The 15,358-nt window shown below is 47.5% G+C and overlaps 1 protein-coding gene across 1 annotated transcript in view; it reads left to right on the top strand.

The window, feature by feature from the left end:
- Positions 1-15,358, top strand: part of ADGRB1 (adhesion G protein-coupled receptor B1) — a gene marked incomplete at both ends in the record, with an annotated part of 199,586 nt that overhangs the window by 85,695 nt on the left and 98,533 nt on the right. The window contains one exon of the mRNA XM_082307543.1: positions 796-839. Within this exon, the coding sequence (XP_082163669.1) occupies positions 796-839 (44 nt within the window). The remainder of the gene's footprint in view (positions 1-795; positions 840-15,358) is intronic.

Below are 15,358 nucleotides of genomic sequence, written 5' to 3'. Positions count from 1 at the left end.
CTACAACAATGATCTTCCTTAAGGTGGGAAAGAGGGAGGGGAAAGGTTGTTTCCATTAATGCTTGCAATGTTCTTTGTGGTCGTCAGATACTGCTGGAGACATGAATATTACTGTTGCTATCAGTGCTTTAAAAGGAAGTCAAAGAGCCCCTCCGGGTTCCCCTGCTCAACCCTAAACAGATATATGTGATGGACATTTACACACCCCAAGGCCTGTTCTTGTTGTGGGTTTCAGATGTCCTCCTGAGGCTCTGCAACATGAATATTAGATCCGTTGTGTCTTTGCTTTGGACTTTCTGGGAAGGACTTTCCAAAGTGGTCTAAGACAGCCGCAGCTGGAATCAGTGGTAAACCTCTTCCAGGGGGCTTTAAATACACCTGGCCACCTCCTGCAGGGCTGTGGCTCTTCCTAGTACTGTGTCCCACAAAGACACATGCTGTATTTGAATCACTTTCCAGAAGGGAGCAGCAAAAGGATTCTGTGTGAGAGGAGGAAAACGGAAGAACATCAGTAGTTTGAGTTAGGAAAGATGCAGAGTTGAATCCTTCTGCAGTGGTGGTGATGCAGAACAAACTGAGGCCCATTTTATTCTTGTCTTTCAAGCCAAGGGTGAAAGAAGCTATTCCAAGAACTGAGATCTGTGACTGCCCATCTCAAGTATCACAGGTTCATCATGCTTAGAGTAGTGGAAGCTCTTCTACAGGACCTGCATATTTCTTTCTAGTTGCTCCAAATACTCCATAAATAGCACGGCACTGATTTACTTCATTTTTCCCTTTCTTCTCTCCTGGCAGGGAACCACCAACCAGACCTGCATCCTATGGGATGAGACTGATGGGTGAGTTCTGTGGGTTTCTCTTTACTCTCATGGGTTCATTTGCTTTTTGGGGTAAAACCATCACAAATTTAGCAGTGATGTGTAAGTTTGTCGCAGCCACTTGCTCCCTCTACTTAGGTTTTTCTTACATCCACCTTCACGGCTGACAAAGTCCTTTGCCCTGCTGGGGAGTGTTCCTTTCTTCATGCAGATGCATCCCTTCTTACTGCATTGTCTTTTAGTGCCAGTTGAAATGGGTCTTATATTTAAAGATTTGCAATTAGATGTTGTCAGTATAGCCTGTGAAGGGCCCTGTGTGCCAGGAGTATCGTGTATCTGTACCAGCGAAACAACTCTCAGTGTCAGAGCAGGGATGTTCATGTGCACTTCTGCTCACAGAAAGGGGTGTTTGCATTTTCTTTTGCTGCTTTGGACCTCAGCCTACATTTTGCAAAAGTGGCCCCTTATTTTGACTCTTCCAATTCTGGATTTTCCCACATGAGGAATACGTGGACTGAGATCCAGGCTGTGGAGTCATTCGCAGATTGCCCTAAATTGAGCTCGACATAGCAGTGCTTGGCTCTCTTCAGTGCTCACCCCAAATTGTTCACCTTAAGGAGAGTAATGCAAAATCAGAGCCCGCTGTTGCAAATACAGCCTGCAGTGGGGAAGTAGGTGTTGTGCTGCTGTGATATAGTAAAATGATTTCTGCCAGGATTCCTACAATGACTGGTGCTGTTCAGGAGGTGTTGAATGATGTGATTGTGGTCAGCAGGAAAAAAAGAAATCCAAAGTTACCACAAACAGTCAGGAGCATAAATCCCATATGGGAAGCAGTTGTCAGAGAGTGTGTATCTTAAAAAAAAAAAAAAAAGTACACTCTGAAAGTGTGGTCTTAAATCCTGAGTGAGCTTGACTGGGATACAAAGTTTTTGATTTAGTGGTGTTTTTACTTCATTGACTTTTGTATCTCAGTTTGAGGACCAACCTGACTTCTTTTCTGCTTACAGTTTCTCTCCTTGAGATCTCATGCATTTGGCACATACCTCTGCATTTATTATTATTATTTATTATTATTGTCTGCAGTATCTGAAAAATGATTCTATTCTTCTCCTTTTATGCTCCATTAAGTAGCATATATACTCATAGGCGGGCAACATATTTGCAGTCAGCTTACTGTTCTTGTTGGTCTGTGATTAATTTGGCATGTATGAGTGGATCCAAAGCAAAGCTGAAGAACCCAGAGGGCCTCCTTGCTTGTGAAATCACACCCATGTTGTAGCCCAGGGCAGAACTGGTCCCTCTGGGTTGTAGTGAAAATTGCTCCAGCATTAGAAGATGGTTGGGATGCAGGAGCAAGGTCTGCCTCTTGTGTGCTATGCTGACCTCACATGTCAGGATGCAGGTGAACCTTCATGAAATTACTAAAATGGGATTTTATTATATTACTGAGTCTGTAGTCAGCCCAAAGTAGAGGGTTGTCTATAGGTGGGCAGACTCAGGAGGAGGCTTGGATAGGGACTGGCCTGCTCTGCTAAATCTGTTGTCTCTCCATGCTGGAATGGGGTTAAAGCACTTGTATACAAATCCATTTTTTGGCAAGTAAAGGCAGAAGTTGGAACCAATGTCCCCTTTTTTCTGCACATCATCTCGTTGTTCTTGGCTTTCTAGGTTCTCGAGAGAGGGTTATGTCCAGAAAGATGGGGGTGTTTCCTTGCTATGCTCAGAGCTGGATTTAATTAACTGTAGTCTGAGCAACAAAAGAGCAAAATCCTTTCTGCACATGGTTGGGTCTGAGGGAGAGGGGTGGCATTCAGGCTGGGTACTTATCTGTCGTAGCTGGAACTGAAAGGTGCCTGGTACGAGAAAGATGAAGGGTTGCCCAGTGCTGAACGTGGCTTGAGGGGCTTCAGTGCTGTTGCTGATCTGGAGACAAAACAGTGCCCAGTTCAACGTCGTCACCTCTGCCTTGTCCTGGGAGGTCTGGCTGCTCCATATACTTGCTCCCAAGGCTTGGCAGCTTGTTCAACTGTCTGTTGTCTCTCTGAGAGCATGGGGTGTTAGGAATGCTTTCAGTCTTTAATCCTTTTTAACTCCACAGCATGAAAGGATGGGCTCGCAGCTAAGAGTCAAGCAGACAATTTCTTGGCACCAACACTGTCATTCAGTTGTCAAGGATGGTTTCCAAAACTCCAGCAGATTGGTTGCACAAATGTTGCCGCTAAGACTCTGCTTTCGGTGTGCGTTGGGGTGTGTGTGTGCACGTCTGCAAGTGTTTTCAACCAACATTTGCAATCTCAAGTGGTTGAAAAGTTAAAAATGCTGATGTCAGCAGATTTTGCTAGGGGATGTTCCACAGCTAGATCCAATCCGGTGAGCTCTGGCAATGGGAGCTGCAAAGCTGTTTGTGCAACATTTTAAGGCTGATTTGCTACCACTGCCACCTCCTGGGAAAGTCTAATGAAAGGCAAACTATACAAATCCTATTCTCCAGACCTGAATATTCACCTCAAATTTGAACAGCACTCTGGAGTTCTCAAGGGTTTTGCATCACAGTTTTGCATAATTATTCCCTGTTTGGAGCAAGATTTTTAGGTTGCACCCTGGACCTGTTTGTTGCCTGGTACATGGTAGACATCATGACTGGTGACTCTGGGCCTGGAAACCCTGAGGTTCAGCCACACTGATATGGGTTCCTCTCTTTGCTCCCACCTTCTCCTTCCTGCCACCCCCTCTTTAAATTGGAGGTTTTCCCACTGATAAAACTCATAAGACAGTTGTGCAAGTGGGTGAATCTCAGGAAATCCCATTTCCCAGCTCTGACCAATTTAATGGCTTTACAGCTTCATTTCTCTGTCTGTTATTCACCCTGCCATGTTCCCTGTACAGCCCAAGCCAGCCTGCCATGGTGTTGCTTGCTCAGAAGACACTGCTGTCGCTTAAGCTTGCTCTTTTGCAGGCTCTCCATAATCCTGCTCCAAGGCTGGCTGGCCAGGGGGACCTTCCCTGTGTTCACAGTCATCCATCTGAGGCTGCAGATCTTGGGGATCCAAACTCCACCTGATTCCAGTGAACCAGCCTCTGGATTTAACCCCTTGCAGCCGATGTGACTGAACAGGTACAGAGGCAGGAAACTGGAAGCAATCCTCACATGAGAGCTCCTGCCTGTTACTGCAGCCACCTGAGCTTTCAATCCCATCCAAAATATGCCACAGCCCTTTAAAGGCGACTTAAAATCCATGGGCCATGAAGGGTTGAACTGTAAAATTGCAATTAGAACAGACAATTATCATGTGGCCATGTGCCTCCTCCAAGATGGAGTTGTTGAACAGAGCACTTAAAAAAAAAAAAAAAAAGAGGAAGAACCCCTGAGTGTTCATTCATTTGCATTTAGATAGATATTTAAGCTTGTAATATTAATAATGGATTTTTGATTTATTAATCCTAGCCCCTTTGAGTGACTGTTAGATTCGTGGGTGGCACCTCTCCATCTCTTTTCTCTTCCTCTTGCCCCCAACTCCTCAGGTCATGAAATAAGAGGGGAGAAGATCAGGGACTAATTTCTGTTGTGTTGGGTGCTGCAAGTGTGATTAATGAGCTTAGCACTAGCTGGGTAAATTGAAAGTTGAAATCGGAGAATGATTTGGGATTCTCTGGCTCTCCTCCAAGGGTATTAATCTGGAGTAATTATTAGCTGCTTAGCCTTGCTGAAGTTAAAACTCAGGCAGGATCTGGTCTCCTGCTCCCTCTTTCTCCTGTTGGGACAGGACGGAGGGAATTGATGGATGCAGTCATCTTATGTTCTTTCATGTTCTTATGCATCACCAGATTTGTATTTATTTCTCGTCTGCCTTGCTCTGGTGCATAACAGGGATGCCATGTGCCAAGGGGAATGGGGAGACAGTTGCCAAAGTTTGTTGTTAGTGGTGGCAGCATCGCTTCATGGCTGCAGCAGAAGATGCAGGGCTAGTTAGTATTACAGAGCAGTCCTGCTACCCCATGGGGCTGATGAGACTGTATACTCAGACCTCCAGAGCTGGGTTTTGGTGTTCTTTAAGTGTGGGATCAGGTCAAAGGATGGGGACTGTTGTGAGATGAAAGGGAACAGTCACAAGTCATCCAGTGTCTGTAGAGGGACCATGGGATTAGACTGACTGTCAGGTGCCATAGATAGACCCACAGCCACAAGTGAATGATAATTCTCCCCTCCAGAGTGTCCTGCCTTGGTGACAGCAGACACCAAGCCAGCCAGCTAGGTCTTGTATTTTAGCTCATGGTGCATGAGAGAGCATTGTGCCATGCCAGCGTGAAATCCAGTCCCGTACCTGCAGAGGCTGGGATCCAGCAGGTCTGAATTACCACAGGACCTCTCATCCCACAGGGAATGCTTGCTCTTAGAGGAGCTGTCTGGCTCCAGCCACCAACTTTTCTCTGCTTCTCTGTCTCCAAGATGAGCATAATAATAGCTAGGCATTATAATAACTGATCTTGAGAGGCCTTCCAAACCTTCACAAATATTTGCATAAAAGGCTTTTTGCTCTTGGAAGAGAAAGTGTCTCAGGAGTCTGTGGTTTTGATTCAAGGACACTCTTACCTTCCCTTGGGAAAGATCATCTGTTCCAGTAATTAAAGCCTTTAACCTATCTAACTTAGGAAATGCAGACCTCACTGTTTAGGAAGGTGCCCCGTGCGCAGCAAGGTTAGGCATGGAGAAGAAGACGAACAGTGCAGCAGCTAGCAGGACAAGGCTAAATCATATCCTCCTGGCCCGGGGCTGGATCTGATGCCCAGCTGATGTCAGGCAGAAATCTCCCCCGAGGGTCTGCAACTGCACGGAGCGATGTTTTATGATGCTGCCAAACAAAGTAGACTATCAATCTGTCCCCATTTGGAAACCTACAGGATCCTAAAATATAGCTCATAGATGCTGAGGACAGTCCTGCTCACGGGCTCTTTTCAGACAGGAACTGCTTGAGCTGTAGGGTGTATATTGGTCCTTCAAGACTACAGTTGATAGAGCTGTGTGGACCAAGAGCTGGCAGAACTGAAGGTGATCACACACAACTGCAATCCACAGGGAGAGCTCTGCAGTGTCATAGTCAGTTTGCGGGGGTGTTTTTGTTTGTTTGTTTGTTTTGTCTGGAACACCTCAGAGGAGCCCCCAAAACATCCTAGAAGGAGGTATTGCCTGTCAGGCCTCACAATTTTTCCATAGGGTAATTGGGCTCTTTGGGGTGTTTATGGTCCGGCCATCCCATGAGTCTTGCAGTGCAGCTGCTTTGCCTGAAATTCCTATTTTCAGGGTGGGATGTCCAGTATCTAATCTAGAGAGTCCCAAGCTGTTCAAATTCCTGATTGCATGTTCTGCATGGTTACAGGAAAGTCATGCACTGATGCATGGTGCAAGGTAGTGTGAGGAGCAGGACACAGGCTCCATGGGCTTCACCCTACTTTTTGAAAGCCTCTGATGCACTGGATAAAGAGAAAGGCAGGAAGTTTTCTTTTCTGTGCTTTCTGAGACTTTAATGTGACCTCAGTCTTGGTGGTTACTCACTGGTTTCCTTTGGAGGGCATGTACAATACGTCCATTTCTTCTACTACTCCCTGCCACCAGAAAAACATCACAGAGGAGGGCTTGTATCTATAGCATCTCATGGACACTTTTTACTCATCACATCAGTTGATCCATCTCCCAATGCCTGTCATTTGAAGAAAAGTTTTCTAAAGTCAGCAAACAGCTTCCCTTTTCTTCTGTCCACCACCTAGTGCATTAATGGCCCTGCCAGAGCTGTGGAGCAAGTGGTAACACAGCTTACCTATGCTGACAAAGATGGATGAGTCCCCCCAGATACAGCTAGGGAGGGAATCTGTTGCAGCCCCAATGCCCTGTGAGAAATCAGTGCACTTCTCTCCTCTTTGGACCTATGCATGACATATTATATATTGTATATTTTCTGCTGCAACACTGCAGCTGGCTGTGGGGGAGCAACATTGCCAGTGACATGCCCTTCATGTGATCCCATGCAGGGTGTTTGTGCTGGGGCTTGCCAGTACTCCTGTTCCAGGTCCATTGCCCTTAACTAGCATCTTCGTCTTTAGCTCCACCTGCAAATGCTGCCTTTCCTGAGTGCTTCTGTGGAGGTATTGAGGCGATGTCTGTGAAAGAAGGCAGCGTTGTGCTTGCAAAGCCTGTCTACACAGGGGTGTGCGGGGAGGTTAATCTGAATATTCCCATTAGTTCCTCTGTGTTAAACCCAGTTAAAAGTACCCCCTAATTCAGTCTGTCTGACTGCACTTGCAGTGTGCAACTGGGCAGGTTGAATTATGGCCCCAGGAGACCCTTTTTAGCCCTGGATGAGAGCAGGCAAAACCAGGACTAATGTAGTGAAACCCAGTCACACCTCCAGAGCCTGAGGATTTAACTTCCCTGCTCAGCCTGGGCTCTGGGGCTGCTGGAAGCACCAAGCAGAACTGCTTCCATGGGACTATTTTCCCAGGCATCTGCCTTACCTCGAGGCCACCTTTTCCTTGAAACACCTTGTCACCTGGACTTCCAGGTGCTGCAAGAAAGAGGTGGTCCAGTTCCCGGTTAGCACAAAGCAGCTGGCAAGGTACCAGCAGACCGCAGGGCTGTGCCCATCCCCAATTCGGGAGAGGAGTCACGCTTCTTTGGCCCTTGCTGAGCTACTGCCCGGCAGTCAGCATTGTCTGTGGGACTGGCAAAGCAGGAGCTGGCTTATTTTCCAGTGCCTTTCACAGCACAGGATGCAGGAGAAGTTGAGCAGCATGATACAGGGCTTCTGCTGCCTGCCAACAGAGCATGGTTTAATGGCTTTCGACAGAAGGAAAAGGGGGAGAGGAGAGAGGATTCAGAAACTCTGAATTAAATGCTCCAGTTTTTCCCTTGCCTCCCTAGTAAAGAGGTCAGGAATATGGATGGAATAAATAAATTCCCTTTACAGAACTGGCAGAAGCCAGATACTGAGACCTAGAGGATGCTCCCACTGCGAAGGGGCTTTGGATTCAGTGGTGCGATTCCTAACCTCAACTCAGTGCTGAGTGTGCGCTGTGAGCCAGGGCACCATGGGGTTCAGGATGGCTTGTATGTCCATGTGTGTGTGCTATGTATTCATATAAAGGCACGTGCAAAATATGTGCAAGGATATAAAAGGGTGAATGTGTGGGAACAAGTGAGTGCTGGTGCCTGAGTGTGAGTACGGACACATGCGAGTGCGCTTCTGTGCAGAATCAGGGCTGCAGGGTGTTGTTGGTGTGCCAGCGTGAACACAAGCACACATGAGGTATGCAGGTATCGGCAAGTACAAGGCAGTATTTGTATGTATATGTTTGTGTGTGGACAACACAGAAGTACCTGTGCATGTGTACAAATGTACACGAGTACCCAGATAAGGCTGTTAACCCAAGCCGTCCTTCATTTGTGCAATGAGTCTCCAGCCACATGTGCACAATATATGTTTAAATGCTTGCAGAAGCTATGGAGTGTTTGTGTACGTGTGTGCGCAGGGGGACATGCACACATAAACTTCTGCACAGCATGCTGTGCATGCCAGACTGGGGCTGCATATTTTGCCTGCATCCCTGCCTGCTCTCTTCTTTACTGCTGTTTGCTCTAAAGCCATGGTGCCCTTTACTCGTGTTCCCTTTGCAGATGGGAGGGGATAAGTTTAGCAACCACGTGCCCTTGGCTACTGCGGGCTTTCGGTGGCACGTGGTGGAAGTTTAACGTGACTTCCCAGGTTGCATGAAGGGACTCCAGGCCCACTCCCTGGTGCATTTCTGCTGCATTTCACTTGGTGCTTGCCTGTGTGGTACCTTCTATGAGCTGAGAATGTAATAACACAGTACAGGCATCTGTATGTGCTGGTGGAGAGCTCTGATTCACAGCTCCAGGCCTTTAAGTGTGGGCAAAGAAAGGAGGTTGGGGAAACCTAAAGCCTACCCTGGTGTACTCTAACTCAAATGACTCAATAGCCAACAGGGTGCATCTTTGAAGCAACTTCAAGGCAGAGTCAGATGCGTGGAGGAGAGGCAAACACCTGCACTACCGGAATGCTCAGCACTCTCTGTGTGTAAAATTCAGAGTAGAGCAGCTGTACCTCCATGTACTTCTTTGCTGGGTTGATTTTATTCTCCTTTTATGAGCACAAGAAAGCCTGTCTGGATCCAGAGCAGGACTTCCTGAATGGTTCCATCTCTAAACCTGCAGATCTTATCACCATCCTGAGGATATCACGTCTGTGTCCTCTGGAGCATTGTTTGGCTTTGCTGGAAGCTGAAGGCTGCAGAGCAGCCTGTGCATGATGTGAGGAAGGTGTGTCATGACCACAAGTATCTCAGGGCCAGGGTTGTCCAAAGCATAGACCATCAGCACTAGGTAGATGCTCAAGCAGGTTACGTCCTCTGTGTCTCTGTTAAGAACAAGAATTTTCCCCATCGGGCTTCTTTGCTCAACTACCCTGCAAGACTGAGGGAAGTTCAGATAAACTTCTTAAAATACCTCATATTTCAATTAATCCATGAACTGTGCTGGCATGCAAGCCAGAAACATAACAGTACCCATCATAATCACAATAATTTTAGATTGCTAAAATTTGGGGGGGCTCAGTATTTCTTAAAATTTCTTGAAAACCGTGTAAGAGTTTGTTCTTTATTTTTACCTATCGGGCTAAAGAAAACCCTCCTGACTTGGCATTAGCAGGTCTCTTGCCTGCTTTGTGAATCAGCCACAAAAAGTCACCAGCACATATTCCATAGCCCAGGCAATGGATTGCCCCACAGTGGGGATCCTAACTCGGGGGGCAATATTGCCCCTTCCAGTCCCAGATACCCTACAGAGCTCTCACTTTCATGATGGGAGCCCATGGGAAATGGTCAGGGTGCAGACAGGTTTATGAGTCCATGTCATTGCTCAAGGGTGGGTAGGGCTGATGGATGTGGGGGGAAAAGTGCTGAGAACTGGCACACTGTGAATACGGATGGGGAAAGTTTGCCCCTAGTTTTAAAGAGGAGAATAGGACTTGTTTTCGTTTTCACCTGACTGCTTATGTACTGCACTAGGAGATTAAACATTCTGCTGAAACATAGCAGTGAAAAGAGGACACAGTGCCTGGGATACAGCCTTCATCTAATGATGAACTGTCTGTATGTCTGGGCAAATCAGTGTAAGCTTTGTGCCTCAGTTTTCCCTGAGTCTACTGTACTAATAACATTAGACAGCTCTTCTAAATGACATGAAATCTAGGAGCAAGGAGCTCCATTAAATGACAGTAAGTAGCAAAAATAAGTACTATTATTTATCACTGAGAACTGATTGTCTAAACATGAGCTTTATGATTGAACTGGGCGTCCATGCAAGATGAGCTCACATCGTGTCAGCTTTGCCCATCACGCCTCGGTTGTGTGAGCAGTAGCCAGTACCACAATGTGATTTTTAGTCTTCACGAAGTGGGATAGGACCAGGGAGGCTCAGGGCAATCACTGTGAGACCAAGCACGTGATGGCACAGGACACCAGCCTGTGCATCCCATCGGCTGCCTGAGCTAACGGTGGCCTCTCAGCCCCGTGGCAGAGCAGATTAGGAAATGCATGCAGCATCCAGCCCGCTCTGACAGCCGGTTCAATGCGGAGCACGGCAGCTTCTCCCACCGCAGGGAGAACCGATGTCTTGCAGCCAACCTGCAGCCCGAGTGGGAAGAGCAGGGGCAGGCAGAGCCATAGGGCAGACAGCGCTGAGCTCTCCTGGAAGGCAACGGGCAAAGCTCTCCTCCTGGAGAGGACAGATCCTCTTTGCCCTGACCATTGGATTTATTGGGATCCACTTTAACCCTGAGTCAGGAGCCGCAGAAAGAAAATTAACTGATGCAGCAAGGTCAGAAAGCCTCATTACATGGCATATAATGATTTTCAGACTTGTCAAGGCCCTTTCCAGGGCTTTGCAAATACTTTGATTCAATTACAATAATGACCCTTTGGAAGATGCGTATTAATCTCCTGAAGCAGCCCTCTGCTTTAGGCCAGAGCTGCCTCTCAAGGTGGTTTAATGTACATGTGCAATGTTGGTGGGATTGTCAGGCAGGGGAGTTGCTGCCTATCTCTGATGGAGAGCCAGGGAACAAATTCACCCCTTCCCAGAGCCTGGTGCCTGGCAGAGTGGCCCTAAGCCTGACCCAGCAAGAGCCTACATCTTCCTGGGGTGAATTCTGCAGGTTTGAGGACAGTCTTTCTTTTTGGTGTGGATGGAAGTGCAGGCAGCAAAGTGAGTGGGAAGTTCATCAGTTCCCCATAGCTTTTGGTGATGTATCCCAACTACCACCAGCTAGCCGGGGGGACAAAAACGGAAAGGGTCATAATTGCACTGATGAGTTATGGGCTGTCCTCAAAAACCTAACTGCTGTCATTTGCAGGTGAGGAAGGAGAAACCGAGGGAGTGATTTATCCACTGTCACCAAGGAGGAGCAGAGCTGAGCCACAGCTCAGATCTCCTGTCCTCTCTTACGGCTGTGCTGGTGGCTCTGAATAAAAGTTAACTATATGTCCTGTATTAGGAGAACAGGAGCCCAGAGGAGGCAAGGATCCAGGAGAACGCTAGTCTTTTTTTAGCTGTGGATATTATTTATTTAATGGTGGTTTTAGCTCATATGTCAAATCTTAAGGAATGCTGAGCATCCTTCAAACCTCAGCAAGGCTCCTGACAGCTTCAAGGGCACTCCACAGGATTTGGCCCAGGGATTATCAATACGCCTGTGAATTTTTTTCCAATTTCAACCTTAATCTGAGGCTGGGGCACAAGTGCTGCAAAGGGCTGTTTGCAGGTCTTTTGACTGTCAGCTGCGGTATCTTTGTCTTTAATCTTCCCTATGGGCCCAAATGAAAGCTGCAGTTATGTGTCACTGCTATTGGGAAGTTTGTTGCGGTCAGGCAGACCCTTTCCAGTCCACGTGTCCCATGCATATGTCAAATCTGTGCTGGAGAGTTTGCTGACATTTAACAGCATGTGCCAAGGGCCTGTTTAGTTACTGGTAGTGATGAGTGAGGCAGAGCACTGCAATGCAAATATCTAAAATCCAAGCAGCTTCAAGCAAAAAGTGTCTCAGGAGCTGCTGCACATGTGGCAATGCACAGAGAACAAAGGGAGCTCCCTGTGTCTAATATTACTGCAGGACCCGGGTCCTGCCTGGGAAAATCATCCTTCAGCTGCAAAGTTACCTGGAGGGAAGGGATTTTTCATGCCTAAGGTGTAATTTACACATGCCAGCACGTGGGGAGCCAGCGTGAGTGCAGTGATAGGAAAGGCTGTAACACACATACGGCTGCGGCTGTATTGCAGCCCTAGCATCTTTGCAGTCATTAAAGTTGCACTGATTAGTCCCCGCAGAGAATCTGCTGTCCATCCCCAAGAGAAGCAACTTAGGGTGAAAGGGGGAGATTGAATGTGCTTTGATTCAGATTCCTGTAACAGGGCAGGGGAGGAAATAACCTGCAGCTCAGAACTGGCATTGGCTCAGCATGATGGAGCAGACACATAGGAGACCCCCATGTCCACACAAGGCATGGTATGGAATGATGGATAGGATAGGATAGGACAGGACAGGACAGGACAGGACAGAATAGCATAGAATGTTTTCAGTTGGAAGGGACCTACAACAATCATCTAGTCCAACTGCCTGACCTGTGCAGGGCTGACCAAAAGTTATTAAGGGCATTGTCCAAATCCCTCTTAAACACTGACAGGCATGGGGCATCGACCACCTCTCTAGGAAGCCTGTTCCAGTCTTTGACCACCCTCTCTGTAAACAAATGTTTCCTAATGTCAAGTCTGAAATGATGGGGAGGTGCATTCCATCACAGTGTTCTCAGGAGTATTATGTTTGTGGGACAAAAATTGTTTTGATTTTTTTCATGTAGCTATAAAAAGAAATCCCCACCTCCACCCCCACTTCTTGGAGGCTGCTGCATTTCTCTCCACTCAGGCATCGGCATTTCAGAAGTATTGTTATAAATGGCATCACAGCGTTGGGCATTTCCCCGCTTCCCAGTTCATTTCCACCCAATTCATTCAGTTTACAAGTGCAAAAGATGCTTTTGCTAATTGCCGGCTCTGCCGGCTCCTCCTGGGATCTGGAAAGCAGCTGAGATTGCTCTGCCTGTTACATCTTCAGCAGCAGTAAAGAGCTGTTGCCGCAGTCTGTGAAACAGGACTTACATGACTCCTATTACTGTCGTGCCTGAGTATTTCACAGCCTTCGATGTGCTGTTATTGCAACTAGAGCTGAACAAAAAACTCTTTTTCTAGGTCACTTACAGTTCTGAAGTGTCTTTAACATTTGCCTTTACCCTGATTAATGTTATAGGAGAGTTTTGGTGAACAGAAAAGGCAGGAGAAAGCACTGTCGGTCAAATGACAAGTGTCACTTTGCTTTTGAGGCTTCCACGGTCAAGATGGCTTCAAAATGCAGCAAAACTGACAGTAACTCTTGGAACATTTCTGCTGCTCTGAAGTTGGAGCCATGTGGGGACCTGCTCTCAGGTCCCCTAAACACGGGACTTGCAAGGAGCACTTTTGTTCTCTTGGCCTCCCTCCCAGGAAAGCTATCAGAAGAGGCGGCCAGGGAGCCCCCAGCCTATGAGCAGTACTCCTTCACTCTGACATCGCCTGTCATCTCAGGAAAGAAAGAAAGATCAAATAGGAGGATGGAGTGGGAGCTGTCACATCCACTGTATGTTTCCAGCTCTATTCTGTTACCCTTGGGCAGGTGAAGGCTGGGACCAGCAGCTTCATTACTTTGGTCCTAACCTGCCTGTCTACTCACTGCTCATTGCGTGTGGAAGACCTTGATTCACAAGCCAGCAATGCTGGCAGGGGCATTTGGATGGGTTGGGGAGAATACAGCAAGCCTGTACCAGCACACACCTTAGCACTGTGCTTTCCCACCTTTTTTGTTTTCCTTCAGGACACCTGAGTATCAAACTAAATGTCCAGATCAACTTCATCCCCTCTGCGCACATGTGCACGCACTTGGACCCCCTTTGATCTCCAGACCCTCTCTCCCCAGCTAGCTCTCTTTCCCCAATGGCTCCAGAAACTTCCTTCTCTGCAAAATCTCTGCTGCTTATTCCTTAGAGTAAAGCTGAACAACTCCTACTGCTATTGCCAATGCTCATTTGCTTCTCTCCTCTGGACGTTCCCCTCTCCCCACCTTCCCAGCTGGGATGGAGAGAGCTGCAGCAGTAGGAATCCCCCTTACTCACCCTCTGCAAGCCCAGGCTGATCTCCTCCTATTGAGACTCCTGGCTCCAACTGTCAGCTTGGCTTTTGGAGACAACACCCTGGCAATGTGCAGCTCTGCTGAGCCAGAGGAGAAAAGCTTTCTGCTGGGATTCTGCATTTCATCTGTGATGGTGATACTAGCTGGCTTATTCCCATGTTCTTTCCCTCCCCTGGGCGGGATAAGAGAGTACCAGGAGGGTTGAGTGCATTTTGTTGTTATTGGCTTAATACCTGCGATCTCAGTGAGTCTCAGTGGGACTTCTGCATTTCCCAGCTTGGGAACTATAGACACAGTCCTGTTCCCTCTGGGCTCTGTGGAAGGCTGAGTCTCACAAGTCAGTGCCTTTGACTAGCAGGAGCTGGTTCACATTCTGCAAGGACGTTGTAGCATGGAACTGGAGCCCAAGGTATCTGCACAGGTCTGCAGGAGGTGCAGAAGCAGGGCTTTAGTGATCCGTCTGCCAAGGGAGGAGGCAATGATAAATGTGTTTGGCACTGGCATGTGTGCATGTTATGGCTGGGCAGATTGGGGTGGATGGATCGACAGGAAAGAAGGACACTTCACCCCTAGGACTGCACCTTCTGCTGTGTGATTGGCGTTTTCTGCAACAAAGGCCATTCCTGATGCTGCAAACTACAGACAGGACAGCACAGACATTTTTCAGTATAAATTGCTTTAGCCAGCACAGTCATCGTTTGTGCTGCCTTATAATCGGCAGGTATTTAATTAGCTGAGGAGTATTTCCATGTCTTCCTACTAAGTGGGAAGTTAGAAACTCCCTATCAGGTGAATACTCTTTGAGTCCCTCCAAAGCCTGTCACTGCAACTCAGCTTAACGTCAGAACACAAAATACATCAGACAGTTCAGTGCAAGTCTGCACAGATGCTGCAACATCTGTCCAATTTGGAGGAGTTGGCTGGCTGAGGGTAGGGGTCTTGCTGGAGGTGTGAGATAAAGTCCGCTGTCTGAGTTTCTTGGGGAGCAGTCTGTCCTTTGTGTTGCCCAGATGTATAGAGATAAGGTAGGATGGGGAGGAGGGAGGAGAGAGCTTAATGAAGAAATGCTGCTGGGAGGAGAGAGGTTTCCACCAGCCTGTATCTCTGAAAGCCATTTTCATTAGCAGAAAGTGGGTTTAAAAGGTTTTGATAGCAATCCCTCTTTGCACGAGTTCCAGGGCTGGCAGAGTGTTTGGTTACCAGCGTAGCTTTGGTTAAATGCATTTTCAGCAGCAAAGCTGGGAAATGACTTCC

This window comes from Platalea leucorodia (genome assembly GCF_965183815.1).
Source record: "Platalea leucorodia genome assembly, chromosome: 1".
Taxonomy (NCBI): Eukaryota; Metazoa; Chordata; class Aves; order Pelecaniformes; family Threskiornithidae; genus Platalea; species Platalea leucorodia.
The sequence above is the reverse complement of the archived record's forward strand: the minus strand, read 5'-3'. Positions and strand labels throughout refer to the sequence as shown.